Here is a 26,881-nt window from a genome sequence, read left to right as displayed (position 1 = left end):
ATGGCTTTGTTACGAAAAAGTAAGATTACACTTTTGACAATCATGATTATTAAAAATAGATATTTTAAAGTACTGGTTTTTTTTTATTTTTTAATGTTTATTTATTTTTGAGAGATAAAGACAGAGTGCGAGAAGGGAGGGGAACAGCAGAGAGAGAGGGAGACACAGAATCCGAGACAGGCTTCAGGCTCTGAGCTGTCAGCACAGAGCCTGACGCTGGGCTCAAACCCATGAACTGTGAGATCATGACCTGAGCCGAAGTCAGACGGCTAACTGACTGAGCCACCGAGGTGCCGCTTAAAGGACTGTTTTGATGCTGAGTCTTGAACTGTCTTATTTTTGAGATCTTTGTTTTCACGATGGTTTTCCCACAGGCAGAGTTCTTGGCATCATCATTCAGGATGATTCCTGTGGAAAGTTGTTAAGTATTTTGTCCACAGGTGGATTCATCATGAGAAGGGGCAAACATTTCTATAAAACTTAACAAATAGAATTTATTTTCTTACTTTAAATAAACATTCATGTTCCTATCTAATTTTAGCACTTGTAATTTTCTGTTCCTATTCTTAATATCGATTGATTGATTCGTGTAAGTAATCTCTACACCTAACATGGGGCCCAAACTCACAACCCCCACATCAAGAGTGCATGTTCCACTGACTGAGCCAGCCAGGTGCCCCTTGTGTTCCTATTCTTAAGAGTCACCTTAAATTATATAATCTTCAGACTCCATCAAAACCTGAATTTGCCCTTGATTTTAATTTTTTTTTTTTTCAACGTTTATTTATTTTTGGGACAGAGAGAGACAGAGCATGAACGGGGGAGGGGCAGAGAGAGGGAGACACAGAATCGGAAACAGGCTCCAGGCTCTGAGCCATCAGCCCAGAGCCTGACGCGGGGCTCGAACTCACGGACCGCGAGATCGTGACCTGGCTGAAGTCGGACGCTTAACTGACTGCGCCACCCAGGCGCCCCTGCCCTTGATTTTAGATCTAGTAGTCTGTGAACCTGGGATGAAGCATAGTAACCTAATTGTGTGACAGCCTCAGGGTAGAGCTGCCTGAACAAACAGATGAAAAGACAAGATATGCAGTTAGATTTGAAGTTCAGATTAACCGTGAATAGTATTTTGGTCTAAGTATATGCAAAATAGTGCATAGGGCATACATATACTAAGAAAAGAGTCAGGTGATAGAAGACTTTGAGTTGCCTCCCCAACTGGCCGTGGCAGATGAATATTTATCACACGTATTGGTAAACTGTAGGACTTTCTTCCTTACCTGCTATTTCTCTATAGTTTGGTTTTAAACTGAGTCTCGTATTTAGTTTCTCTGGCTGAATCTCACAGTCCAGAAAGGCAGAGAGAAGCTGGATGTAAGCACAGTAGAATCGTTGGGCCTCAGAATGTAGCTCTGGAAGACATCTGTGAAGACTAACTCCTTCCTTCTACAAGAGGGAAGACAAAGGCCCAGGGGCCAGAAAAGAGATCTGTAGGAGGACAATAAATGTAAATATCTCAATGCGTAAAAGCAGTAAATGATAGGGGTGCCTGGTTGGCTCAGTCCGTTAAGTGTCCGACTCTTGATTTGGGGTTAGGTCACGATCTCATGGTTCATGAGTTCGAGCCCCTCATTGGGCTCTGCGCTGACAGTACGGAGCCTGCTTGGGATTCTCTCTCTCCCTCTCTCTCTGCCCTCCCTCACTTGTGCTTTCTCTCTCTCTCAAAAATAAATAAATAAACTTAAAAAATAGTAAATGATAATACATAACAATTATAAAGTCTTTATTAGGCCTACATTGCCTTTGTTAACTCTCAAAACCTGCATGTGAGACAATGATTATTACTACAATTACAATCCTCATTGAGCAGATGAGCAAACTGAGGCTCAGAGAGATTCAGTAACCTGTCTAAGGCCACACAGCTAAGAGGTGGCAGAAACAAGATTTGAGCCTGACTTGAAATCCTGGCCCTTTCCTCTCCTACCAACATTTTCCAAACTTCAGGTGATTGTGCTCTATGTACAGCAATGCACCACCTTCTCAATTTTTCATCATCTGTGTTTCTTCTGTCCTATGCATGACTTAACTGTTTCCTTAAATTGACTCATTTAAAATTTATGTGTACTTTATAATAGAAAGTGTATATCCTGGGGCGTCTGGGTGGCTCAGTGGGTTAAGCATCCAACTTTGGCTTAGGTCATAATCTCATGGTTTGCAAGTTCGAGCCCCATGTCGGGCTCTGTGCTGACAGCTCAGAGCCTGGAGCCTGCTTTGGACTCTGTGTCTCTCTCTCTCTCTCTGCCCCTCCCCTACTAGTACTCTCTCTTTCTCAAAATAAACAAAAACATTAAAAATTGTAAAAAAAGAAAGTGCTTATCCTTATTGCTAACAGAATAAGCTATCTCCTATCTTAAAAAGAAGACGATTATACACATATGTATGATTAGAACAATGTTACTCACTTCTGGGTAGCTTTTGTTACCTGCCTGCACATGAAATTAAAACTTCTCATGCTGTGACTTAATGTTACTTAATGCCATGGTCACAAACCTCCTAAACCATCTCATGTACAATCAGTGGTATGTGCTCTGTACTTAGGAAAGCACTGTCCTTTATCACTCTATTTCTCAGTCGTTGCCAAGGGTAAGTGGAACAGATGGTCCCGAATGCTTAGAACTGGAAGAGATATTTGGACCTTCCGTCCTCTTACTCAGGGCAAGAATTTGTTGTATGTCATCCTTGACCAGTGTTCGAGTGAACTGAGAACACGTACTCATAATAAGTACTGGCTCATCATAAGCTTTATATAGTTGTTGGCTGTTCATTGAAACCAAATGTTCATGCACGGAAATTGGCTCCAGAGGCAGCCTCATGTCGGCATTAAGGTCGTAGCCTCTGCCATCAGGCTGCCTGGGAGTAGCCCCCCCATCCTCCTTAAGCTACGTCTCTGTACCCTTGAGCTGCAACAGCATCCCAGGTTAACCCTTTATTCCGCATGCCATCTGCTGAAAGAAAGGTCCCAGACCACCGCCGGGATGTTGGTTAGGGAAGGCATCTGCTCATATGACCATTCTAAACTTTCCCGCAATTTCAGCTTGAGAGGTTACACCTGAATGTGTTTCTGTTTTTATTTCAGTCAATCAGGTGTTGCTGTTCCTTCTGATTGTGACCCTCTGTGGAATTCTGTATAAGAAAGTTCATAAGGGGACTGTGCTCAGGAACGAAACAGGTATGCTGAGTGAAACAAGCTGGGCCCCAAAAGATAAGTACTGTGCGATTCCTCTTGTATGAGGGACTTTGATAGTCACAGTCACCCAGACAGAAAGTATGATGATGGTTGCCAGGAGCCGGGGGCGTGGGGTTGCGGAGTTCTTGTTTAACGGGTAGAAGTTGCAGTTGTGTGAGTTTGTAAAAGTTTTGTAAGTTTGACAAGAATTATGGGGATGGGGCCGTGGTGACAGTAGTACGACAATGTGAATGTATTTAATACACCAACTGTGCATTTAAAAAATGCTTAAGATGATAAATCTTAAGTGTTTTTTACTACAATAATTAAAAAAAGAATGGAGCAGGTAAATAAGCATATAACCCATCAAGATGGGATGCCTGGGAATGTGATTTAAATGCGTTCCTTTGCTTCCTCTCAGTAGCTGGTTCAGAGACAGGCAACCATCTGGTCAGCTCCCAAGGACCTGCTGGTGAGAATATCCACCCAAGGCCAACTTTTCAATGATGTTCTACAATGATCGGTGCTACTCAAACTTCAGCACATATAAGAATCACAGTTAGGGTTTGTTAAAACACAATACTCGGACCCATCCCGAGAAATTTTGAGTCAGTAGATTTGGGGTGGGGCCTGAGGATTGCACGCACTTGTGATACACTCCCAGTTGATGATGACACTTGGTTCTCAGACCACGCTTCGGGCGACTGGCTCTGTGTCCGTCCTTGGAGGCTCCCAATAATGCTGCTTATGCACATCACCTTCTGTCCCTTCTCCCCACTGGTTCATTCCCACTGCGGCACCAATAGCCTCAGAACCCCCAGCTGAGAAAAGATCCTGCATTGACCCTATGTCCTCTTCCAGCTGTGCTCAGGACCCCGATTTCCCTCCTGAGGGGTGGGTTGCTTGAGATGACACCTTCACAACCTCTAAACACACAGAGTCATCCTTCATAGAAATTAAGAAGTACTGTAGTCTGTGTATTATATTTTTAAATGGTTTCTTTATTTATAAAGATTTTATTTTTAAGTAATCTCTGCCCCCAATGTGGGGCTCCAACTTGCAACCCTGAGATCAAGAGTTGCACAAACCTTTGACTGAAACATCCAGGCACCCCTATTTTTAAATAATTGTAGTTTTATATAGTCTCGCAAATACATTTATGGAAAATACAGAAGAGAAAGATATTACCTGTAGCTATATCAGCCAAAGACAAATATAGTTAATATTTTGGTGCATTATATACATTCATTTCATACTTTCTTTTTTTTTTTTTAAACCAGAGACTTTAGGCACTGGACCCACAACAGTGAGAAAAACAATGTCCCTACTCTCACAAAGCTGACTTATTTTAATTTAAAAATTCATTTAAGAAAAACAGTTAAGGGGAGCCTGGGTGGCTCAATCGGTTAAGCATTTGATTCTTGATTTCTGCTTGGGTCATGATCTCACAGTTCACAGGATAGAGCCCTGGTCAGGCTCTGTGCTGATAGTGTGGAGCCTGCTTGGGGTTCTCTCTCTCTCTCTCTCTCTCTCTCTCTCTGCCCCTCTTCCCCTCTCAAAAATAAATAAATATACTAAAAAGAAAAACAGTTAAAAACACATAAAATCTGGGGGCGCCTGAGTGGCGCAGTCGGTTAAGCGTCCGACTTCAGCCAGGCCACGATCTCGTGGTCCGTGAGTTCGAGCCCCACGTCAGGCTCTGGGCTGATGTCTCGGAGCCTGGAACCTGTTTCCGATTCTGTGTCTCCCTCTCTCTCTGCCCCTCCCCCGTTCATGCTCTGTCTCTCTCTGTCCCAAAAATAAATAAACGTTGAAAAAAAAATTAAAAAAAAAAAAAAACACATAAAATCTGGTTTAAATAAACATAAGGAGCATCCGGAAAGAGAATGATTTCCACATAAAGATGTGCATACAGATTTGCCCAGGGCATCATTCTTTGTAGCCCCATTGGAAACAATCCACATGTAAATCAGAGATTAGATAAAATGTAGTATATCCACACAATGGAGTGCTTTTCAACAATAAGAAGCAACAAACGACTGATGCCTACTCCAGAAGTTGGATGTGGATAAAACTCTCAAAGATTATGCTAAATTAAAGAAGTCAGACCTGAAAGCCCACATATTATATGACTCCATTTAGAGAAGTTTTTAGAAAAGGTGAATCTATAGAGACAGAAAAGAGATCAGTGGTTGCCAGGGGCTGAGAGCTGGAGTGGATTGACTATAACCCAGTTTAAGGAAACTTTTCAGGGAAATGAATATATATTTTTTTTATTTGAGAGAGAGAGAGAGAGAGAGAGAGTGCAAGAAGGCAAGGGGAAGAGTTGGGGGGGAGGGGAGAGAGAGAGAGAGAGAATGAGAGAGAGAGAGAGAGGGAGAGGGAGAGGGAGAGGGAGAGGGAGAGAGAGAGAGAGAGAGAGAATCCCAAGCAGCGTCCACATCCAGTACGGAGCCCGACTCTAGGCTCAGTCCCACAATCCTGGGATCATGACCTGAGCCAAAATCAAGAGTTGGCCACCCCACCAACTGAGCCAGCCAGGCACCCCTGGAAATGGTCCAAAGTGGCATTGTGGTAATGGTTGTGCAACTCTATCAATTTACTAAAAATCATGGAACTGTATACCTGAAACAGGAAATTTTAAGAAATTCCCGGGGCGCCTGGGTGGCGCAGTCGGTTAAGCGTCCGACTTCAGCCAGGTCACGATCTTGCGGTCCGTGAGTTCGAGCCCCGCGTCGGGCTCTGGGCTGATGGCTCGGAGCCTGGAGCCTGTTTCCAATTCTGTGTCTCCCTCTCTCTCTGCCCCTCCCCTGTTCATGCTCTGTCTCTCTCTGTCCCAAAAATAAAAAAAAAAAAAAAAAAAAAAAGAAACTCCCAATATTTGCAAATTTTAAGAAATCTGTATTAGTCAGCCTGGGCTGCCTTAAGAAAATACCACAGACTATGGGGTGCCTGGGTAGCTCAGTTGGTTAAGCTTCCGACTTCTGCTCGGGTCATGATCTCACGGTTCATGGGTTCAAGCCCTGAATCAGGCTCTGTGCTGACAGCTCAGAGCCTGGAGCCTGCTTTGGATTCTGTGTCTCCCTTTCTTTCTGCCCCTCCCCTGCTCACACTGTCTCCCTCTGTCTCTCAAAAATGAATAAACGTTGGAAAAAACTTTTTTAAAATATAAAAAAAGAAACTACCCCAGACTAGATGGCTTACAGAAAAGAAGTTTGATTTCTCACAGATCTGGAGGCTGGAGGTCCAGGATCCAGGCTCTGGCAGTGTTGGTTTCTTCCCAGGCTTCTCTTCCAGGCTCACAGTCAGCTGCCTTCTCCCGTCCTCAGATGGCTTTTTCTGTGTGTTCCCATCTCTGGCGTCTCTGCCTCTTCTTATAAGGACACCAGTCATAGTGGATTAAGGCCCCACCCTAATGGCCTCAGTTTCACTTAATTACTCCTTATAGGCTCTGTCCTCAAATGCAGTCACATCCCAAGGTACTGGAGTTTAGTGCTTCCACGTACAGATTTACACAATTCAGTCCTAACGATAGCTAAATTATGCCTCAATAGAGAAAGGAAGCCCTACGAAGTCAAAAGTTGTCTGAACTTCACGTTCTTGAGTCCTCACGCTTCGCTCCCTGCCCGTAAACCAACACATTTCTTCTCTCCGCAGAGAGAAACAAGTAGCTTTCATAGCAGCTGTTAAAACAAGTGTAAGGAAATGCACATCCTGGCCTATTAATCAACCACATACTGATAAACAAAGTATTTGGAACACATCAATGGGTTCACGATCACATCTTTAACCCATTCAATGTTGAAAAGAATCAGTGTTATGAAGTAACATTCAAAAGAGTATAATGTTGAGATGGAAAGACGTCCGTGATACGTTAAGTGGAAAAAGCAAGTTGTAGAAAACCATGAAAAGTATGATTTCATTTTGATTTTAAAATAACACGTGTAGGTGGTATATTTCCTTTTGGGACAACACAAAGAAGGATTTGAGAGGCGTACACTGCACGGGTGACAGAGATCTACCTTTGGAATGGGGGTAGAGAGGTCTGCAGAAAATCACCATGACTTACTGGAATTTGGGGCTGGAATTTTTTCAAGAAATGCATGTCAATATTTTTAATAGACTGGTTTTTTAGAGCAGTTTTAGGTTCATAGCAAAACTGAGTGGAAGGTACACAGCTTCCCCCCACTATTAACATCCCCCACCAGATGGTACATTAGTTACAACTGTTGAACCTACATGGACACATTATCACCCAATGTCCACAGTTTACATTAGGGTTCACTCTTGATGTTGTCCTTGGGTTGTGAGAAATGTATAAGGACATTAACCTACCGTTATGGAATACAGAGCAGTTTCACTGCCCCGAAAAATCCTTGGTGCTTTGCCTATTCCATATTAATTTTTATATTTTCAAAAATAGTAATTCAAAGAATTGGTGTTATGAGGTAATGTCCAGAAACCCTGTGAAATCATTTGCTGAAGAAAGGCATGGTGCCATTTTGTGTATTCTTTTTTTTTTAATTTTTTTTCTTACATTTATTTATTTTTGCGAGACAGAGCACAAGTGGGGGAGGGGCAGGGAGAGAGGGAGACACAGAATCCAAAGCAGGCTCCAGGCTCTGAGCTGTCAGCACAGAGCCCGACGCGGGGCCCAAACTCACAAACCCTGGGATCGTGACCTGAGCCGAAGTCGGAGGCTTAACCGACTGACTTTGTACCCCCCCTTTTTTTCTTTTACATTTATTTTTAAAATTATAATTTTTTTAGTTAGTTTTTTTTTATCTATTCATTTTTGAAAGACAGAACATGAATTTGGGAGGGGCAGAGAGAGAGGGAGACACCAAATCTGAAGCAGGCTCCAGGCTCCGAGCCGTCAGCACAGAGACGGATGCGGGCTCGAATTCACGAGATGTGAGATCATGACCTGTGCCGAAGTCAGACGCTTAATGGACTGAGCCACCCAGGAGCCCCTTGTGTATTCTGATAATGACATTCAATCTAATCTCCTGATAATTTTTGTGTGATTAGCTGGTGATTCACTCCTGGCCCATTTGAGGTGAGGCAAGTTTATATGCTTGGCTAAAACCAATCCTAATTTGAAATGGGATTCAGAGATTTGGCACGGGGAGAGCAGACATTTCACTTTTTCTAGAAATGGGCATGGTCTGGTAAGAGCTGCTTGTGGGAACGGACTAATGCAACATAATACATTTTCATTCCATACCGCCATCAACATGATGTTTTCTAGAGATCGTATGGGCACCAAGCAGTTTCACATAGCCAGACCTTTGGGTGAGTTGGCATAGGTACCAATTGGCACAGTGGGTGATTCCCAGAGAAGCTGCAAGGATGCCACATTGGTGTAGACTTTACAGTGGATAAATCTTTCCCAATCTTTCTCCAGTGTGTCTTCATCTATACTCTGTCCAGGAAAGACTTCTTGGCAAAGAGCGGTGTTTCTGGCTTAGGTTCGCTTCCCAGCTCCTCTGACCGGCAGAGTCTCCTAAGAAGCGTGGCAGTGTGACGTGTCTGCAGACTTGCTGTTTGATCTCTTGGGTGGCCCTCTTTCATGGGGACACCTTCCTCCTCCCTCATTCTGCCTATTTCCTGAGAGCCTCGTTCTGCCCCCAGCTTTTCAGCCCTTCTCTCTCTCTTTGCCCCTAGGAGTAGTCGGGGAATCATTCCTCCAGGGCCCTGTTCTGTACGATCGGCACATCAGTTCAGTTCAGTCCAGCAAACTTTTATTAAGTGCCTCCTAGGTGCCAGACTCAGCAGGGAAAATATAATGAGTTCACAGTCTAGTGAAGGAGACAGACACATGAATAGATTCTTTCTGTGCAGTGTGGCAAATGTTCAAATAGAGGTATTTAAAAAATTCACCCATCCATTCATCCCTCCCTCCAAAATGTATTGAGAATCTACTATGTTCCAGGCACTGTGCTAGCCGCAAATGAATAGACAGAGATGAACGAGATACTGTCTCGGCCCTCATAGGAGAGAAAGATAAAGCATGCAACCACATAAATTGCAATGCAGCTGGTCAGTCCACCCACAAACACGGACAAAGTGAGCGCCGTGTAAGGAGCTGTTAAAGTCTTCCCAGAGGTTCTGATGTCTACACTGCATTTGGAATGAATGGGTAAAAGTTAGCCATGCAGGAAAGGATGGAAAGAGCATTCTGGGCATCTGGAACACTATGTGCAAAGGCACTGAGCAAAGGGACCACCCGGTGCAGTGTTCAGTATTTTGGTATCGCTGGAGTAGAAGGAGTCGAGGCTAAGGAAGTGAGTAGGGGCTGGATCATGAGGGACCTGTGTGCCAGGCAAGGGAAGGTGGCTCTCTACCTTACAGGAGCCACTGGAGAATGGTGAGCAGTGAAGAAATAGAGTCAAATTTGCATTTGGGGCAGTTCACTTCACTGCCTGCAGGCAACATACCGCATGATTAGGGAACCTCCCCAAAATGACAGTTGAGTCCAAAAGGAATAATCCCTTAAGAAATATTTTCCTTTTTGTTTATAAAAGTAGCCATGGTTGGGGCACCTGGGTGGCTCAGTCGGTTAAGGGTCCGACTTCAGCTCGGGTCATAATCTCATAGTTTGTGGGTTCGAACCCTGCAGCCGGCTCTGTGCTGACAGCTCAGAGCCTGGAGCCTGCTTCGGATTCTGTGTCTCCCTGTCTCTCTCTGCCCCTCCCCTGCTTGTGCTCTCTCTCTCTCTCAAAAATAAACAAACATTAAAAAAAAAAAAGTATCCATGGTTGCTTTAGAGAATTTGGAAAATATAAGAAATGCAAGTAAGGAAATTGAAATCACTCATAATTCCATAAACAGATGTAGATCCATTTGAAAATATGTATGTAAGTGTATATCCCATTGGGATCATACACCAGAGGAGATTCCTGTGGTGGTTTTGTGTATCAAATACTAGAGAGAAATTTTGTATTCTTTTCCCCCTTAATGTTGTATTATGAGCGTTCTCTTGTGCCAGTAAGTATACTGTGAAAACAGAATTATTCTCGTGGTGGACATTTCCGACGTGGTGGCCAGCCTGGGGAAGAGAGGTAGGAGAAGGGAGAGGCCCTTCAATGTTTCTTAAGCTACATAAAGCACAGTACCTGGTGGTTAGTTCATATATTTGTTGGATTAAATATCAGCTAGAACTGCCCCGCGTCTGAGTGGTACTTATCTGTCAAGAGAGCTTTAAGTAAAAGCCAGAAGGGCATCTGAGAGTGGCCACTCTTCATACTGATTATTATTATCTTTCATACCGGAAAATTGTACTGCAATGCCAAAATAAGATGTTACGACACTGGTATTTTACATCACAGCCACAGCTCAAAAGAACAATCAATTATTCATCTTGTGCATTAGTCATGCTCTTTCATTTACCACCTTTCTCTTGCTGTCGACTTTTGAGAGACTTGACTAGAGGGCGGAGAGGAGAAGGAAGATCACAAGCAGTAGCTTTTACAGCAGCATTGCAGGAAAACATTCCAATTTAGGAAGGAGTTGAGAACTGTCGGATCAAATGAGACTTTCCAGTTCTTCACATATTTTTCAACTGTGTGCATGTGTGTCCGACTGGCTTCTGTAAAAGAGCTCCAAAATCATAGTGACTGAAGCAAAATAGAAGTTCATTTTCTCTCTCAAGTGAATGAATGTGTGTCATTCCACACAATGATGTGCCATTTCCACGGTCATCCAGATCAAGGTTCCTTCTGTGTTAGGGTTTTGGTGTCCTCCACAGGTAGCTTCCAAGTAGTGGTCCAAGATGGCTGCCCTAACTTCTGTCATCATATCTACATTCCAGCCAATGGGAATGGGGCCAGGGGAAGGGGAGGGTAGCACGTTGCTTTCAAAGGCAAATCCAGTAATCACACACATACTTGCGCTAACCTTCCGTTGGTCATAACTTGATCATGCACACTTGCTAGGGAGTCTCAGAAATCCGTTCTTAGTGGTTGGCTAGATGCCAGCTAAAATTAAAACTCCAATGTTGTATTTCTTCCCCCCGCCCCACCCCATGTTCTATTTCTGAAAGAAGAAGAGACTGGATGTTGGAGAATGGTTGGCAGTCTCTTCCACACTCTGCCGTCTTCCCCCAGGAGTGTGGAAGACAATTTGAACTGGCTCTACTATGAATTTCCTTCATGTTCTAAGACAGTGATTGTGATGTTTCCAGACGATGACTCTGAGGCTCCTGAGGAAATGGAGGATGAGATTCCTGTGGTGATTTGTGCTGCTGCAGGGAGAATGGGTGCCGCCATGGCTGCCATCAATAGCATCTACAGCAACACCGATGCCAACATTCTGTTCTATGTCGTTGGACTCCGGAACACTCTGTCTCGAATCCGGTAATTTGTGTACTATAGACTTTGGAGTTTTCAACTTTCTCTTCATCTTCCTTATCTTTCCTTAAATGCATTTCCTTCTGTTTTGGGCTTGATGAATGTCATTTGAATTAATGAGGGGATGACCTGAGGTTTACTGGGTGACCTGATGAATGTGTGGTATAGCTAAGGAAGTTTCCAGCAAAGTCTCATTAATCTGGTTGGGCGTTGCATCACTCTGCTAAAGTGAATTGGCTAATGACCTAAAGAACTACAAGCCTTAGGCAAGTTGTGTGTAAATCTCTCTCTATTTTTTAAATATTTATTTGTTTCCAGAGAGAGCACGTGCACGAGAGCAGGAACAGAGAGGCAGAGAGAGAGGAGAAGAGAAAATCCCAAGCAGGCTCCACATTGTCAGCACAGAGCCCAGCATGGGACGCCATCTCACAAACCGTGAGATCATGATCTGAGCTGAAGTCAAGAGTCCAATGCTTAACCAACTGAGCCACCCAGGCGCCCCGGAAGTCTTTCTAAAATGGTTTATCTTGGGGTGCCTGGGTGGCTCAGTCAGTTGAGTGTCCAACTCTTGATTTGGGCTCAGGTCGTGATCCCAAGGTTGTGTTGGGCTCTGCATTGAGTGTGGAGCCTGCTTTGATTCTCTCTCTTTCCTTCTGCCCTTCTCCTCTGCCTCACTCTCTCTCTAAAATTAAAACAAAAAAAAAAGATGGGGGGCACCTGGGTGTCTCAGTCGGTTAAGTGTCCAACTCCTGATTTTGGTTCAGGTCATGATCTCATGGTTGTGAGATGGAGCCCTCTGTTGGGCTCAGAGGGCATGGAGCCTGCTTGAGATTCTCTCTCTCCCTCTCCCTCTGCCCCTCCCCCACACGCGTGCATGTGCACGCCCTCTCTCTCTGAAAAACAAAACAAAACAAAACAAAAAATTAACAGTTTCTGCTTTCTTAACCTGGGAGGATATTAATATAGTATCATTTTAATATGACCCAGAATGATCACTAATTATAACTTTTGAACTGCAAAGTGATCTCTTTCCTATCTCACACAACACACTACAAAGTAAGTTGGAAACTGAGTTAGAAGAAATAAACAGAAAATCAAATTTTAAATTACTATAAAAGAGCAGGATAATTATATAATTTTGCTATGGAAAGTGATTCTGTGAGCCCACAAATCACAAGGAAAAAAATGGACGGATTTGGCTGCATAACATTTAAAAATTTTTAAATGATGAAAAACACTGTAAGTGAAATTAATCACACAATAAATTACACAAAACATTTTCAACATGTATTACAGACAAAGGATTACTATCCAAAGAATATAAAGAATTCTTACAAAAAACTTTTAAACATATAAGCATCGGGTAGTAAAATGCGCATACAATACAGACAAGTCACGGAAGAAAAAATACAAATGGTCAACAAACATGAAAAAGTATTCTGTGTTACTAATAGGGAAATGCAAATTAAAACAACAGTGACATAATTTTTCACTCATCAAGATGGTAAAAATTAATAGGACAACAATATCCAGTGCAGGAAAATAGACACACTTATTCCTTGTTTAAATAATGTATACTTCGGGGCGCCTGGGTGGCTCAGTCGGTTGAGCTTCCGACTTCGGCTCAGGTCATGATCTCGCAGTCTGTGAGTTCCAGCCCCGAGTCGGGCTCTGTGCTGACAGCTCAGAGCCCGGAGCCTGCTTCGGATTCTGGGTCTCCCTCTCTCTCTGCCCCTCCCCCACTCATGCTCTCTCTCTGTCGAAAATAAATAAACATTAAGAAAATTTTTTAAATAATGTACACTTCGTAAATTGGCAAAAAGAAGGCAATGTGTGTATACTGACAAAGAAGATCCTCGGGACATGCTGTTATGTGAAGATGAAAGTTTCACTACGTCTCATGTAGTGTGAACCATTTTATGAATGTCTTAAGCCATCCGGGCTGCTGTAATAGAATGCCACAGACCCGGTGGCTTGTGAAAACAGAAAAGTATTTCTCACGGTTCTGGTGGCTGTGAAGCCCAAGCTCTAGGCATCGGCTGATTCCATGCCTGGGAAGGGCCTGCTTCCTGGTTCATGGAGGGCTGTGTCTTTGCTGCGTCCTCCCGTGGTGGGAGGGGTAGAGGCGTTCACTGGGGTCTCTTTTATGAGGGCACTCATCCCATTCCTGAAGGCTCCACGCTCATGACCTAATCACCTTCTGAAGGCCACACCTCCAAATGCCATCACACTGGGGATTAGGTTTCAACAAATGAATTTGGGGGGAGGGGGCCATAAACATTCACCTTGTAGCTTTAAACAATAAAAAAACTGGGGGTGCCTGGGTGGCTCAGTCGATTGAGCACCCGACTTCGTCTCAGGTCATGATCTCACAGTTTGTGGGTTCAAGCCCTGCATCAGGCTGGCTGCTGTCAGCACAGAGCCCACTTCAGGTCTTCTGTTCCCCTCTATCTGTCCCTTTCCTGCTCATGCTCTCTCTCTGTCTCAAAAATAAATAAATACATAAATAAATAAATAAATACATAAATAAATAAATAATTTTTTTTTAAAGAATCAAAAAACCAAGGGCACCGGGCTAGCTCAGTCAGTAGAGCACGTGATTCTTGATCTCGGGGTTGTGATTTTGAGCCCCATGTTGGGTGTAGAGATTACTTAAAAACAAAATCTTAAAAAAAAAAAAAACCATAAATGTGTACATGTACATATATGTGTTTCTGCAAAGAAAAAGACCCGAAAGATCTCCATCTGCCAGCAGTGACTGTCTCTGGGGAGGATGGATGGATTGGGGAGAGCAGTGACGACGGGAAGTTCAAGGTATTTCTAGTGTTATTTCCATTATTCAGAAGGAGAATGTATTTATTTTTTAAGTTTACTTATTTTTAGTAACCTCTACACCCAACATGGGGCTTGAACTCATGACCCCAAGATCAAGAGTCACATGCTCTTCTGACCATGCCAGGCAGGCCCCTGAAGATGTTATTTATGCATGACTTTTACAATGCGATTTTTAGGTCTTGGCACCATTAGGAGATACTGAGATGTGGCTGACACTCACTCCTAATCTAAATGGTCTTTGGCTCCTGTGGGTTTTGAGGGCTTATGTACACGTTCTAGATTTTCTGTCTCATTTCTCACTCTTCTTCTCATTTATTTTGCAGATTGTTCACTTAGCCTGCTGTTAACAGGCTATGGGTAATTATCTATGGGTATGAAAAGCAGATAACCAAGCCCCAAAGGGTGGCTTGTGTCATATGGTCTGAGCAAGGGTTTGTACTCGAACAGAAGTGCATCGGCTCCAGGGCTTGATGACATCTTTTTTTTTTTTTTTTAATTTTTTTTTTCAACGTTTATTTATTTTTGGGACAGAGAGAGACAGAGCATGAACGGGGGAGGGGCAGAGAGAGAGGGAGACACAGAATCGGAAACAGGCTCCAGGCTCTGAGCCATCAGCCCAGAGCCCGACGCGGGGCTCGAACTCCCGGACCGCGAGATCGTGACCTGGCTGAAGTCGGACGCTTAACCGACTGCGCCACCCAGGCGCCCCGGCTTGATGACATCTGAGCAGGGACTGTTTCCCAGCTCTTGGTTGTCTAGTCCACTAGACCGTTTTAAATTATTCAAAACAAAACAAAACTTTCTTTTCAGTGAAGTATAATACAAAAACAGAAAATTGCATAAATTCTGCGTGCAGTTTAGTGAGTCATCACAAAGTAAACATACCCACGTAACAACCACCACCCAATGTGGTATGGTCAGGTTTTTTTTTTTTTAATGTTTATTTCTTTTCTTTGAGAGAAAGAGAGAGATTTTGAGCAGGGGAGGGGCAGAGAGAGAGGGAGACACAGATTCCCAAGCAGGCTCCCTACTGTCAGCCCACATCATGACCTGAGCTGAAATCAAGAATCAGACACTTGAGGTGCCTGGGTGGCTCAGTCAGTTAAGCGTCTGACCTCACCTGAGTTTACGATCTCACGGCTTGTGAGTTCGAGCCCTGCGTTGGACTCTGCGGACAGCTCAGAGCCCGGAGCCTGCTTCGGGTTCTGTGTCTCCCTCTCTTTCTGCACCCCGCCCCCGCCCCATGCCTCGTGCTCTCTCAAAAATAAATAAGCATTAAAAAAAAAAAAAAAGAGTTGGGGCACCTGGGTGGCTCAGTCAGTTGAGTGTCCGACTTCAGCTCAGGTTACGATCTCATGGTCTGTGAGTTCGAGCCCTGCGTCGGCTCTGTGCTGACAGCTCAGAGGCCGGAGCCTGCTTCAGATTCTGTGTCTCCCTCTGTCTCTGCCCCTCCCCCGCTCACATTCTATCTCTCTTTCTCTCAAAAATAAATAAACATTAAAAAAAAAAAAAGAGTTGGACGGTTAACCGACCAAGCCACACAGCCGCCCCAGTATGGTCAATCTTTTTAACTTTGCCATCCTGATAGGTGTCCAGGGCTATCTCATCATGGTTTAACTTGAGATTCCTTTATTTTAAATGAGATTGAACACTTTAAAAAAAAAAATTAAATGTTCTTTTTTAAATGTTTATTTTTGAGAGAGAGAGAGAGAGAGAGCACAAGCAGGGGAGGGGCAGAGAGAGAGGGAAACACAGAATCTGAAGCAGATTCCAGGCTCTCAGCTGTCAGCACAGAGCCTGACAGGAGGCTTGAACCCACAAACTGCATGATCATTACCTGAGCCTAGTCAGATGCTTCACTGACTTAGCCACCCAGGGTCCCCCCACTGCCCAGCACTTTTTTTCACACATTTCTTGGCTACTTAGATTTGCGCATTCAAGTCTCTTGCCAGTTTTTCAGTAGGGTTGTCTATCTTTTTCTTATTGACATGACTTCTCCCTACCTCCGGATTTGAAATATAATTGACATATAACATTGTGTAAATGGCTGCTTTTTATGGTTCAAATTTTGCAGATCTAAATTTTGTTCCAAGGATTGATTTGTCAACTTCTGAGCAACCACAGATGCTACCATGTGTGGCTTTAGTCATTAACAATTGTTTTGAGATAATTTCTGCCAAGAATTGTATCATGAATTGGATAAAAGATAGTCGCAGACTGTGTGCGACTGAGCAGACATGAGGGGAGAGGGTCGGGGGGAGGGAGGAGGGGAAGGCGGGAAGCGAGGAAAGGTCGGGAACATGGAGAGACAGAGACAAAGAGGCCAGGATCACTTCAAATCGTCCTTGGAGTGGAAACAGCAGAGGAAGAAGGCAGGTAGGAGATCCAGGATGTCCTGCTTCATCAGTTGACAAAATCTGGTAACCCCGTGGCAAACAGGGACCAGGATCTGCAGATGCTTTGTAAGGAAGAAGGAACACATTTTGTTCTCCCAGTTTCCTGTGGAGATTATGTGGATCTGGGGAGCTATTTGGTTATTACTGTTTTGCTTCATTTCCTTTGCAGAGTTATGTGAATTAAAGAAAAAAGAGAGGAAAGATCGGAAGCCAGACCAGATGGGGGGAAAAAAATCAGAAGGTTTTATAGACTAAACTCTACTAAGGTTATACACATTTTATTTGTAACTTTCGAAAGAGGCCACAGATCAACTCTGAGGCAATAGGGAAATTGAGGCAAAAGGTTGGAGGTGTATATGCTAGAGGTGTTTTTTGTTTGTTTTTGTTTGTTTGTTGTCATCTCTTTAGAAAATGGATTGAACATTCTAAACTAAGAGAAATAAACTTTAAAATCGTGGAATTCAACCCGATAGTCCTCAAGGGGAAGGTCAGACCGGACTCATCAAGGCCAGAATTGCTCCAGCCTGTGAGTAGGAATCGTGCACGTGCTGGGGACAGTCTTCGGTGAGACCCTTGCTCAGTGGGGAGCAGTGGCCACTGGGATGCAGACAGAATATTTTTGAAGCAGTGTCAGATCTCCACCAAGGTCTGCTTATTTATAATTTAGAAGTCACCTGCTCCGGAAGGGTTTAAGATGGTTCACATAAATAAAATGAAGCTATTCAAGCAGAAATGAAGCATAAGAAAACATAGGATGCATTTCTGTGTGTGAATATGCCTGTAGAGGTTGGGGGTAGGGGCCAAAGAGTGAGGCCAGGAAAAGTATTCCCAACCGACAGCATGTTATGTGTGCTGTATTTGGACGTTGAATTTAGCCCAAGTATCCCGGCAGCTAAGGAAAACCAGTAGCGAGATAGATGATATACCTCATAGTATCAACTAAGGTAATATTTTCAGGAGACACCGCTTTTTTCCCCTAGAATTGGGAATCTTAAGGTATTTTACTGCAAGAGTTCTTACTAAAGGGACTCTCTTGCATGAAGAGTAGTATTGATGGCAGGTTCACAGAAAATGCAGCTACTTTCTGCATATGCTTGTTACATCCGTCCTTGAAAGTGTACTGAATTCTATGCCCTCTAATGACGTTATCTTTCCCCAGTTCCTTATATTTATTATCAGAGTGTGAGCTGAGCTAGAACTTTGGGTTCGATAGTGTTATGGCTAATGAAACCATATGACTCTCACCCTCAGCTCACGCTTGTCTGACTTTTTTCTGGTCCAGGGAGCTAAGAGGTTGAGCTCGTGGTTGGGATGATGCCCCTGTGCCCCCGTGTCCTGTGTGTATGTGTGTGTGTGTGTGTGTGTGTGTGTGTGTAAGGCTGATTTAGTTGACGGTAATCAAATTACTAGTATAGAGGAGGGCAGGCACTTTGTGTCCTAAAAGATTGACCAGGAAGCCTCCGTGACTCCCAGTACAGTGGCTCACGGAGACCCAAGTCATGTCACAGTCTCGGCAGATGAGGGTTTGGGTCTAGAAGGGCACTGATGGGCCAGCATCAGCTGCAGCCCGGGGCCCGGATAACTTGGAACCAGGAAGCTGCAGCGAGGCATCTTTACGGACTGTTTTATTTTGCTCCACACCTGGAGCGGAACTGAGGCCATGGTCAAAGCCACCCCCATAAGAGCACTAGAAGACACTGAGCCATATGCCTCTTCCCCACCATCACTTTTTTTTCTGTTGTTTTAACAGCTGAACTTTGTCCGCTTTTATCTCCCTCTGCTTATCCATCAACATGAGAAAGTCATCTATTTGGACGATGACGTAATCGTACAAGGTATACACGCCGACTGCCAAGAACGCTCGGAAAAGGAGCAGCCGATAAGTACAATAACTGTCTATCTCCTTCAGTTTCCAAGTAGCTAGATGCCCAGCGACTGTGACTGCGTATTCAAGATGGGAGAACAGTATTGTTATAAATTTGGGGATGTTTTGAAAACGGGGGTTGATAACTCACTTCCCTGGACAGTCCAGTTGACTGAGAGCCACTCTCTGACTGTTGAAGTCCGTAATAAATAGCTCAGTAGCCTCTCCTTTCTCTGCATCCCTAAAATGTAGAGGAATAAAGTCTCCCTCACGACATTCTTAAAAGTGAGCTATGTTTTGGTGTCGAAGTGTTGCTCTCTCTTTCTCTCTCTCTCTCACATGCAAATAAGCTAAGCACTGGTGTGGTCTCTACATGGCAATGGAAGTAAAGACATTTAGCCAGTGCCGATCTGAGCTTATCATCAAGTGGCTGTCTGAATTGAGACAAACTATGTTATTAAGTAAATCGCCAGGCCACTCGAAATTGAGATCACATACTTTTCCTCCATAGCAAAATCAGGGACTGTTGGACAATCTAAGGCTCTATCTAGCTCAAAACCAAATGCTATAATATTTAAGCCACTGGTGTTTTCTGAATTCAGGTGACATCCAGGAACTCTATGACACCACTTTGGCCCTGGGCCACGCGGCAGCTTTTTCGGATGACTGCGATTTGCCCTCCGCTCAGGACATGAACAGATTTGTGGGGCTGCAGGTGGGCTCGCTGGCGTGGAGGTCCTGGCTTCGCTCTGCTGTTCCCTTCCCTTCCCTTCCTCACAGCGCACAATCATCTAACCTTGGAGCGCAGCACAGGGCCCGGGCTGTCCGTTCGGCCCCAGCTCCGTGTGTACCGACTCTGGGGCAAGTTAGCCCTGCAAGTCCTTCTCTGCTTGTCTGACACATGGCAACGACGGTACCTGTTTCATTTGGTTTTTGTGAGCTGTGATGAAATCACACGATGCCAGAGCTCCAGCCTGCAGTAATGCTCCAGAAGTGACAGGTGTTACCTAAGTGGCTGCAACCACCCCTGTCCGAGATGGGGTTTCCTGTAAGACAGTCCCTGGACTTTTGGTTCTGTTGTCAGAGTTTTGATCATTGCTTTTTTTGTGTTTTCCTTTCAACAGAGGAAAATACTGATTTTGCTCAAGGGTAAAGAGCAACTTACCCTGGTGGAAATGAGGGAAGTCGAACCTGTCCGTAATACTGAAACTAAAAGGATGGCTTTAAAATACAAGGTGTTATTAAGAATCAAATGCTGTTCTTTAAACAAAATTCCAGGACATCATTTTAGATGTGTTGACAGTAGAGGTGTGACATACTTTGAGGCCTAGGACCTTAGTCAACAGGTTGGCTCCACCCCTTAGTAGGTTTGCAGCCCTGGGCAAGTGCGTGGCCATGCGGTTCTCCCTCGGTTGTCAGAGGTAATAACAGTACTTCCCTTGTAGAGTTATGGTGAGAATTAAATTAGTTAATACGTGTAAGGTGACTGTGCAATTAACGAGGTAATATGTGCAAAGTTCCTAGAACAGAGGCTGGCACATGGAAACTGCTCGAGCGTGTCCATGATTTCCGTGTTGCGCTTGGGCATCGCACTGAGCTTGAGGTGGATTGTGACAGCCTGTGTGGGTGGAACAGTAATGTCCCGCCTCATATCACAGCCACTCCACAACCACCCATGTGCTTACCATGGTGCTGGCACTGTTTTAGGTACCAGCAGTACAGTGAACAAAACTGAAATGCCTGCCTTTGTGAAGTTTACATGTTAGTGGGAAAAGACAGTATGAAAAATATTTAACAGAGGATCAGGATGCAGATTGGGTTGTATTTCAAATTGGGTGATCAGGGAAGGCTCCCCTGACATGGTGTCGCTGAGCCTGCACGTAAGAGAAGTCAGGGGATTAGCTCAGCAGATATTTAGGGGGAAAGCATTCCAAGAAGAGGTAACAGCAAGTGCAAAGGTCCTGAAGCAGGAGTGTGTCTTTCTTTTATTGCAGGAGCAAGGAGGTCAGGGTGGCAGAGGGAACCGGCGTGAGAATAGGCTAGAAAGGTCATGGCGCTGGGGGCAGATGCAACACATCTTAGGAACTCTGCCTTTTACTGAGACGGAAAGCCACTGGAGAGGCTTCGAGCAGATGAATAACATAGAGACAGAGTGAAGTTGACAAGGGCGGAAGCAGGAACAGTTTAGGAGGGGCTCGTGGACGTCCTGTGAGTGGGGATTACAGCCCAGACCGGGAAGGCTGCAGCATAGGCAGTGGTTGGTTTATGGATATATTTTGGGAGATGAGACAAACAGGACTTGCTGACAGATTTGGATGCAAAGTGAGTGTGAAGGAGCCACGGAGGACGTAATGGCCCTGGGTTTTTTGCCCAAGTAACTGGAAGAATAGTGTTGCCGGTAACTGAGGTAGGCGGGTTGTGGGGAAGCGAGTTCCGGCCAGGATCAGGATCAGTTTTTGGATGTAAGTAGAGCTGCCTTGTTAAGCATCCAGAAGGAGACGCAGTATCTGCCAACAGATGTAGCAGGCTTTGGGAATCCAGAGGAGAGGTCAAGGCTGGCTGCACAGATAGTATTTTGGGCCACGAGACCGGATGAGGCTGTCTGGGGAGCTCGTACTAGAGACAGGAACAGGTGCAGGCAAGGAGACTAGGGGGCACTCAGCCTTTCGAGGTTGGGGAAACACGAAAAACAGCAAAGGACACTAGGAAATGGCTTGTGACACAGGAGGAAACCCAGAAACGCTGCCCAATGGTTTCAAGAAAATGATCGTTTTCCAGAAACAAAAGATGTGTTGGTCAAAGGCATATCCTGTTCCTTTACAGAATACATACATGGGCTATCTGGACTATAGGAAGAAGACCATAAAAGACCTTGGCATAAGCCCCAGCACGTGCTCTTTCAATCCCGGCGTGATTGTCGCCAACATGACGGAATGGAAGCATCAACGTATCACCAAACAACTGGAGAAATGGATGCAAAAAAATGTGGAGTAGGTGTAAACCCTTCTACCATTTTCCTTGCTTGGGGACAAAATTGTGTAATTAATTTTCTATGCATATCTCAGGGGTTAGAAATATTTCATAGACATCTTAGGTCAGATTTGCTTACAGAGGCATGGGTGAGAAAGAATGGAGACAGCAGATGAAACTCTGTCCCCAAACGGTATGTCAGTGGAACCGAGATCCTGCACAATCTCATTATACAAACATTTTTTCTAATGAATTAGTAATGTGACTCTAAGTCTTCTCCCAGAATCCTAGTGAACCTTTTCCACTGAAAACCATTTCTCAGTTGAGTTTCTTCCTACATAATTTGTTTTGAAGAATTATTTTTATGAACTCTGGGGTGCCTGGATGGCTCACTCGGTTGGGCATCCAACTCTTGATTTCAGCTCAGGTCATGATCTCACAGTTTTGTGAGTTCGAGCCCCACGTCAGGCTCTGTGCTGACAGAGTGGACCTGCTTGAGATTCCCCCTCTCTCTCTGCCCCTCCCCCACTCGCACTCTCTGTCTCTCAAAATAAATAAACTTAAAAAGAATTATTTCATAAACTCAACTTTGGTTTTGGAAGTTGAGTTTTTAAAAATGTATCACTTTTCATCATCCAAGTTTTTTTTTTTTTTTTTCATCATCCAAGTTTTAAAATATGGGGGGAAAAACCCCTCTAACACAACCGCAATTATCATCTCACTGTATTTCCTGTTCTTCTTTTCTATCTGGATATTTTCAATACCACCATAACTTTGAATTTGTGAGTAAAGTTATTCTAAATAATGTAGGATCAGAATTTGATCTTCAGTATTTGCCATTAAAAAAGGATAAAAACGAAAATGGTAAAATGCTACGCTGTAAATCTAGGTGGATGGTATGGGGTTCATGGTATCCTTCTTACAATTCTGTATTGTCTGACAATTTTCAAAATAAAAAGTTGGGGGAAAGTGAAAAACCATAGTCTTATTATACAGCGAGAGATGGTCTCACATCTTTCAAAATTAGTAGATTCTACTTTATAGGAGTCTGTGGGGCTCCAGGCCAAATGGTGCGTTTCTGTTCCATTTCTTAGGGAAAATCTCTACAGCAGCTCCCTGGGAGGAGGGGTGGCCACCTCCCCGATGCTGATCGTGTTTCATGGGAAATACTCCACCATCAACCCCCTGTGGCACATACGGCACCTGGGTAAGTATTTTAGGAAGACAACACAAATGTGCATGTTCTAGACCTGCGAGCACAAGGCGAGGAGAGTGTGCTATATATAACACCAGCTTCCTGAGATCCAGTCCTCCGGGTGATGTTGGAGGTGATCTTGGACACATTATTTAACCTCCGCTGCTCAGTCTACAAATGCAGCTGACAAAACTGGCCTTCCTGAGAGGTGTGTTTCTAGGAATGTGTTTCTAGAAAAGCCATTAGACTCACGCTTAGCATATGGTAGGTGCTCGATAAACATTAGCTATTCTTACAACAAGCCTTTACTGTCAAAACTTTTCCACTTCGCCTTTATTGCCCTCTTGCAGTAGCCTGCAGTGGGCAAAACCGAACAAATTAACACCGTGTTTTGTGAGGAGTTTAGATAGGTGGAGGCTTATCTTTTAAAAAGAAGTTGTTTCCTGATTGTGTAGCACGTCTTGCATTCACTCTTCACCACAAGCATGCAGACTCTTGGGTATGGACTGGAATCCCAGTTCTGCTATTACCCATGTTGGGCAAATTGTTCAACCCTTCTATGCCTTAGTGTCTCCATTTGTAAACTGAAGCTAATAGAACCTTATAAAGTTTCTATAAGGAATAAATTACCTAATACATGTAAATTGCTTAGAACACAGCTTGGCCCAGAAGACAGTCACATACATTCAAACACACGGCCACAATCCCTTAGCCAAAAGCACTGGGCCAGACCTGTTTAGAAATTGGAAAGGTTTTGAATTTCAAAAATGTAATGTAATGCATATGTTTATGTTATGCAATACCCTGAGTGGGATCTAGGTTTTGCTACCAAAAAAGTTAAAAATCCTTTTGTTTTCAGACATTTGAAGATTATTTTAGAATTGGAGACAATAGATTATGGATGTGTATTTACTAAGTACCCTCTACATTGTCAAGAAATGGGCTAGGTTCTGGTGATAAAGGTGAATATTATTTCTAATTCTCAGAACAATCTGCAAGGTGGTATATATGTCCCTTACTCTCCCTTTTAAAAGAAAGGACACAGAAAGCCATTGAAGCTGGGCTCCAGTCTCCTTGTAAGGATTCTGTATAGATTTGCTTCTGCCTTACTACCAGAATCCTCCTCGATTTTCTGTATGCACACAGGAGCAACACAGGCAAGTTAAGGATTCTAGTGTCCCATCTGATTTATAATGTTAGGTTCCCTATTAGGTCAAATATCAACATTTCCCTGTAATCAATGTGCAGAAAAGCTCATCAAAGTTGTAGGTCTACAAAAAATGTGTAGGAACAGCTATGCGGAGCTTAAATGGATAAGGTTAGAGGATTCTATGATCTTGGAACAGAGACTCACTCACATTTCTAGCTGGTAAGTAGGGAGGGGCAGAATCTTCCCAAGAGAAAGAAGTCATTTCTCTTTGTAGAACAGAGACTACATCTGTGCGGAAGGTTTTGGAATCCGGGAAGTCTGCAAAGTAAATCTACACAGAAATCATTTGAAAAATGATTTGGCTTTAGAGTGTTTTGGAAGCAGGAAGCAATGTAACACTAATGGGTATTAAGTCTGGGTCTAAGCTGGTAGGCTTAAGACATAAAAAATTTATGAAACGTATTTAGCTAAAGCAAACCGCAAGCCCATATAGAATCCTCCAATCGTGGAGCAGAGAGATGATGTCTCACTCAGTGAAGACTCTAAGTTGCTTCCTCCTGGGGTGCCTGGGCGGCTCAGTCAGTTAAGCATCCAGCTTATCACCTCAGGTCATGATCTCATGGTTCACGGGACTGAGCCCTTGTGTGGGGCTCCGTGCTGAAAGCAGAGTCTGCTTGAGATTCCGCCTCTCCCTCTCTCTCTGCCCCTCCCCTGCTTGTGTTCTCTCTTACAACAAGTAAACATTAAAAAAAATAGAAGTGCCTGGGTGGCTCGGTCGGTTAAGCGTCCGACTTTGGCTCAGGTCATGATCTCCCAGTTTGTGAGTTCGAGCCCCGTGTTGGACTCTGTGCTGTCAGCTCGGAGCCTGGATCCTGCTTCAGATTCAGTGCCTCCTTCTCTCTGCCCCTCCCCCGCTTGTGTTTTTTTCTCTCTCAAAAATAAACATTAAAGAAAAAAATTAAGGTGCTTCTTCCCAAATGAACATTTCCTTTGTATAGATTCTCTGGAAGTTGATAATTATTCCAGTTACATAACCATAGCCTGAAACACCCAGCTTCTCTTCTGTAACTGCCTTCACAGCTACGTTTATGAATAACGGAAGATGGATTTTTATTTTTATTTTTCTTGTATATGTTAAGCTAGAATAACACAACTCCAGCTATTCACCACCTTCTCTTTCCTTAATGGATTTTTAAAAACATGTCAAATTCCTTTCATAGGAAGAAAATTTAACATCATAGAGGATATTAAAAAAATTACGTTCTCAAAATCTTAAAGTACTTCTGGAAGAGAGGTTCTAAAAATACTCTGGCAATTTTGGGATAAACACACCCTAAGTGACTCCTTGTAAGTGGAATAATATTCAAATGGAGATAGTTTTGTGTTAAAAAGTGAATATTATTCTTTGTCACGCTTCATAAGGTAAAAACACGACTGTTACAGGAAGATGTCATACACACTAAGGAGGGAAAATGCAGAGAAACAAGAACTCCTATAAACTCTATGTGGGAGGGAAACTGATCCAAGTTCTTTTGGGAACAAGCTGGCAACCTCTTATCAAAATGTAAAGGCACATGCGCCCTTCAGTCTAGCAAGTCCATCTGCAAGGCTTTACCCCACAAATGTATCTGTAGACACGCACAAACCCGCACAGGAGCCTGTTCACTGTGCCACTGCTTATGTTAGTGAGGGGACAGAAACAACCTAAATGTCCTTAATAAGGAACTCACTAAATAAATGATTATATATGCATTCCATGTAGCCATTAAAAATAATTCAGTAACTTTGGGGCGACTGGGTGGCTCAGTCGGTTAAACATCTGACTCTTGATTTTGGCTCAGGTCATGCTCTCACAGTCCGTGGGTTCAAGTTCCGCATTAGGTTCTGTGCTGACAGCACGGAGCCTGCTTTGGATTCTGTCTCCCTCCCTCCCTCTCTCTCAAAAATGAGCATTTAAAAACAATTCAGTAACTCCACATGTGCTGTATTACACACACACACACACACACACACACACACTGGCATACAGGTAGAATATTTGTAGGAGGATTTCATGAGAAACTCTAACAGTGGTTATTTTGGAGATTTAGGGGAGGTGGTAAATTCTTCCATGTATACTCTTTGATTTGCTTAATTTTTTAAATAATGAACTTGTACTCATTCAGTATAAAAAGTTTGCTTTCTAACAAGCCTATTATTTTCTTCTGAATACAATGAAGGCTGGAATCCAGATACCAGATATTCGGAGCATTTTCTGCAGGAAGCAAAGTTACTCCACTGGAATGGAAGACATAAACCCTGGGACTTCCCTAGTGTTCACAACGACTTATGGGAAAGCTGGTTTGTTCCTGACCCCGCAGGGATATTTAAACTCAATCACCACAGCAGCTGATGTAACGACATTTTATATATTCCCTGTATAAAAATGTGGAATTGTCCATTTATAGCCCTACTATATCATTGTTCTTTATGAGCAGTACCTTTGGTACAAATGATCCACAATGTAAAACACAAAGACTACTGTGGGCAAATAGTACCCTGGATTACGTAGGTACTGATTCCTTAAGTGTAAGTGGTAATTATGGAAATCAAGATGATGTGAGTGAGATATATTATTGGAAGGAAATAAACCCACCTAGGTTTCAGCAATCAATTTGCTTAACTCTCAATGACAACCTGTACCCACAAGTTTTTAAAATCTCTCAATGTGTTTTTCACACATAGGTATTTTTTCACAGGTTGCCAGTCTTGTCTTTTGTAAAACAACAAACTACATTTAAAACATGAATGTATGTAAAAATAAAAGATATGCAGATTTTTAAATGATTTGCAGTACATATATTATTCAATACCTTAAACATAACACAAGGTAGACGGATCTGAGGCGTAAAGGG

The 26,881-nt window shown here is 43.5% G+C and overlaps 1 protein-coding gene across 2 annotated transcripts; it reads left to right on the top strand.

Moving 5' to 3' along the window:
* On the top strand, positions 1 to 26,797 carry GLT8D2 (glycosyltransferase 8 domain containing 2). Of its 2 annotated transcripts, none has more exons than XM_047066121.1 (9): positions 1 to 19; positions 3,137 to 3,229; positions 11,412 to 11,583; positions 17,217 to 17,334; positions 18,559 to 18,643; positions 19,275 to 19,387; positions 21,496 to 21,662; positions 22,737 to 22,849; positions 26,207 to 26,797. In XM_047066121.1, the coding sequence occupies exons 1-9, from the start codon at positions 1 to 3 to the stop codon at positions 26,377 to 26,379; spliced, it is 1,053 nt and encodes a 350-aa protein (XP_046922077.1). In that variant the 3' UTR covers positions 26,380 to 26,797. The 2 variants fall into 2 exon arrangements, with proteins under 2 accessions (XP_046922077.1, XP_046922076.1); XM_047066120.1 differs by having other exon boundaries at positions 11,394 to 11,583.
* The last annotated feature ends 84 nt before the right edge of the window (positions 26,798 to 26,881 follow it).

Source organism: Lynx rufus, unplaced genomic scaffold (assembly GCF_022079265.1).
Source record: "Lynx rufus isolate CCGP_SWC_20201006 ecotype Redwood Valley unplaced genomic scaffold, mLynRuf1.p SCAF_7, whole genome shotgun sequence".
NCBI classification, from domain to species: Eukaryota; Metazoa; Chordata; class Mammalia; order Carnivora; family Felidae; genus Lynx; species Lynx rufus.
Note: the sequence above shows the minus strand (reverse complement) of the source record. Positions and strands in the feature narration are given on the sequence as shown.

Excerpts from the sequence above, each read along its gene's own strand:
- GLT8D2 (XM_047066120.1), top strand. Across the intron at positions 3,230-11,393 it reads TGTGCTCAGGAACGAAACAG|TGATTGTGATGTTTCCAGAC; the intron begins GTATGCTGAGTG and ends GTTCTAAGACAG. Across the intron at positions 18,644-19,274 it reads CGATGACGTAATCGTACAAG|GTGACATCCAGGAACTCTAT; the intron begins GTATACACGCCG and ends TTCTGAATTCAG.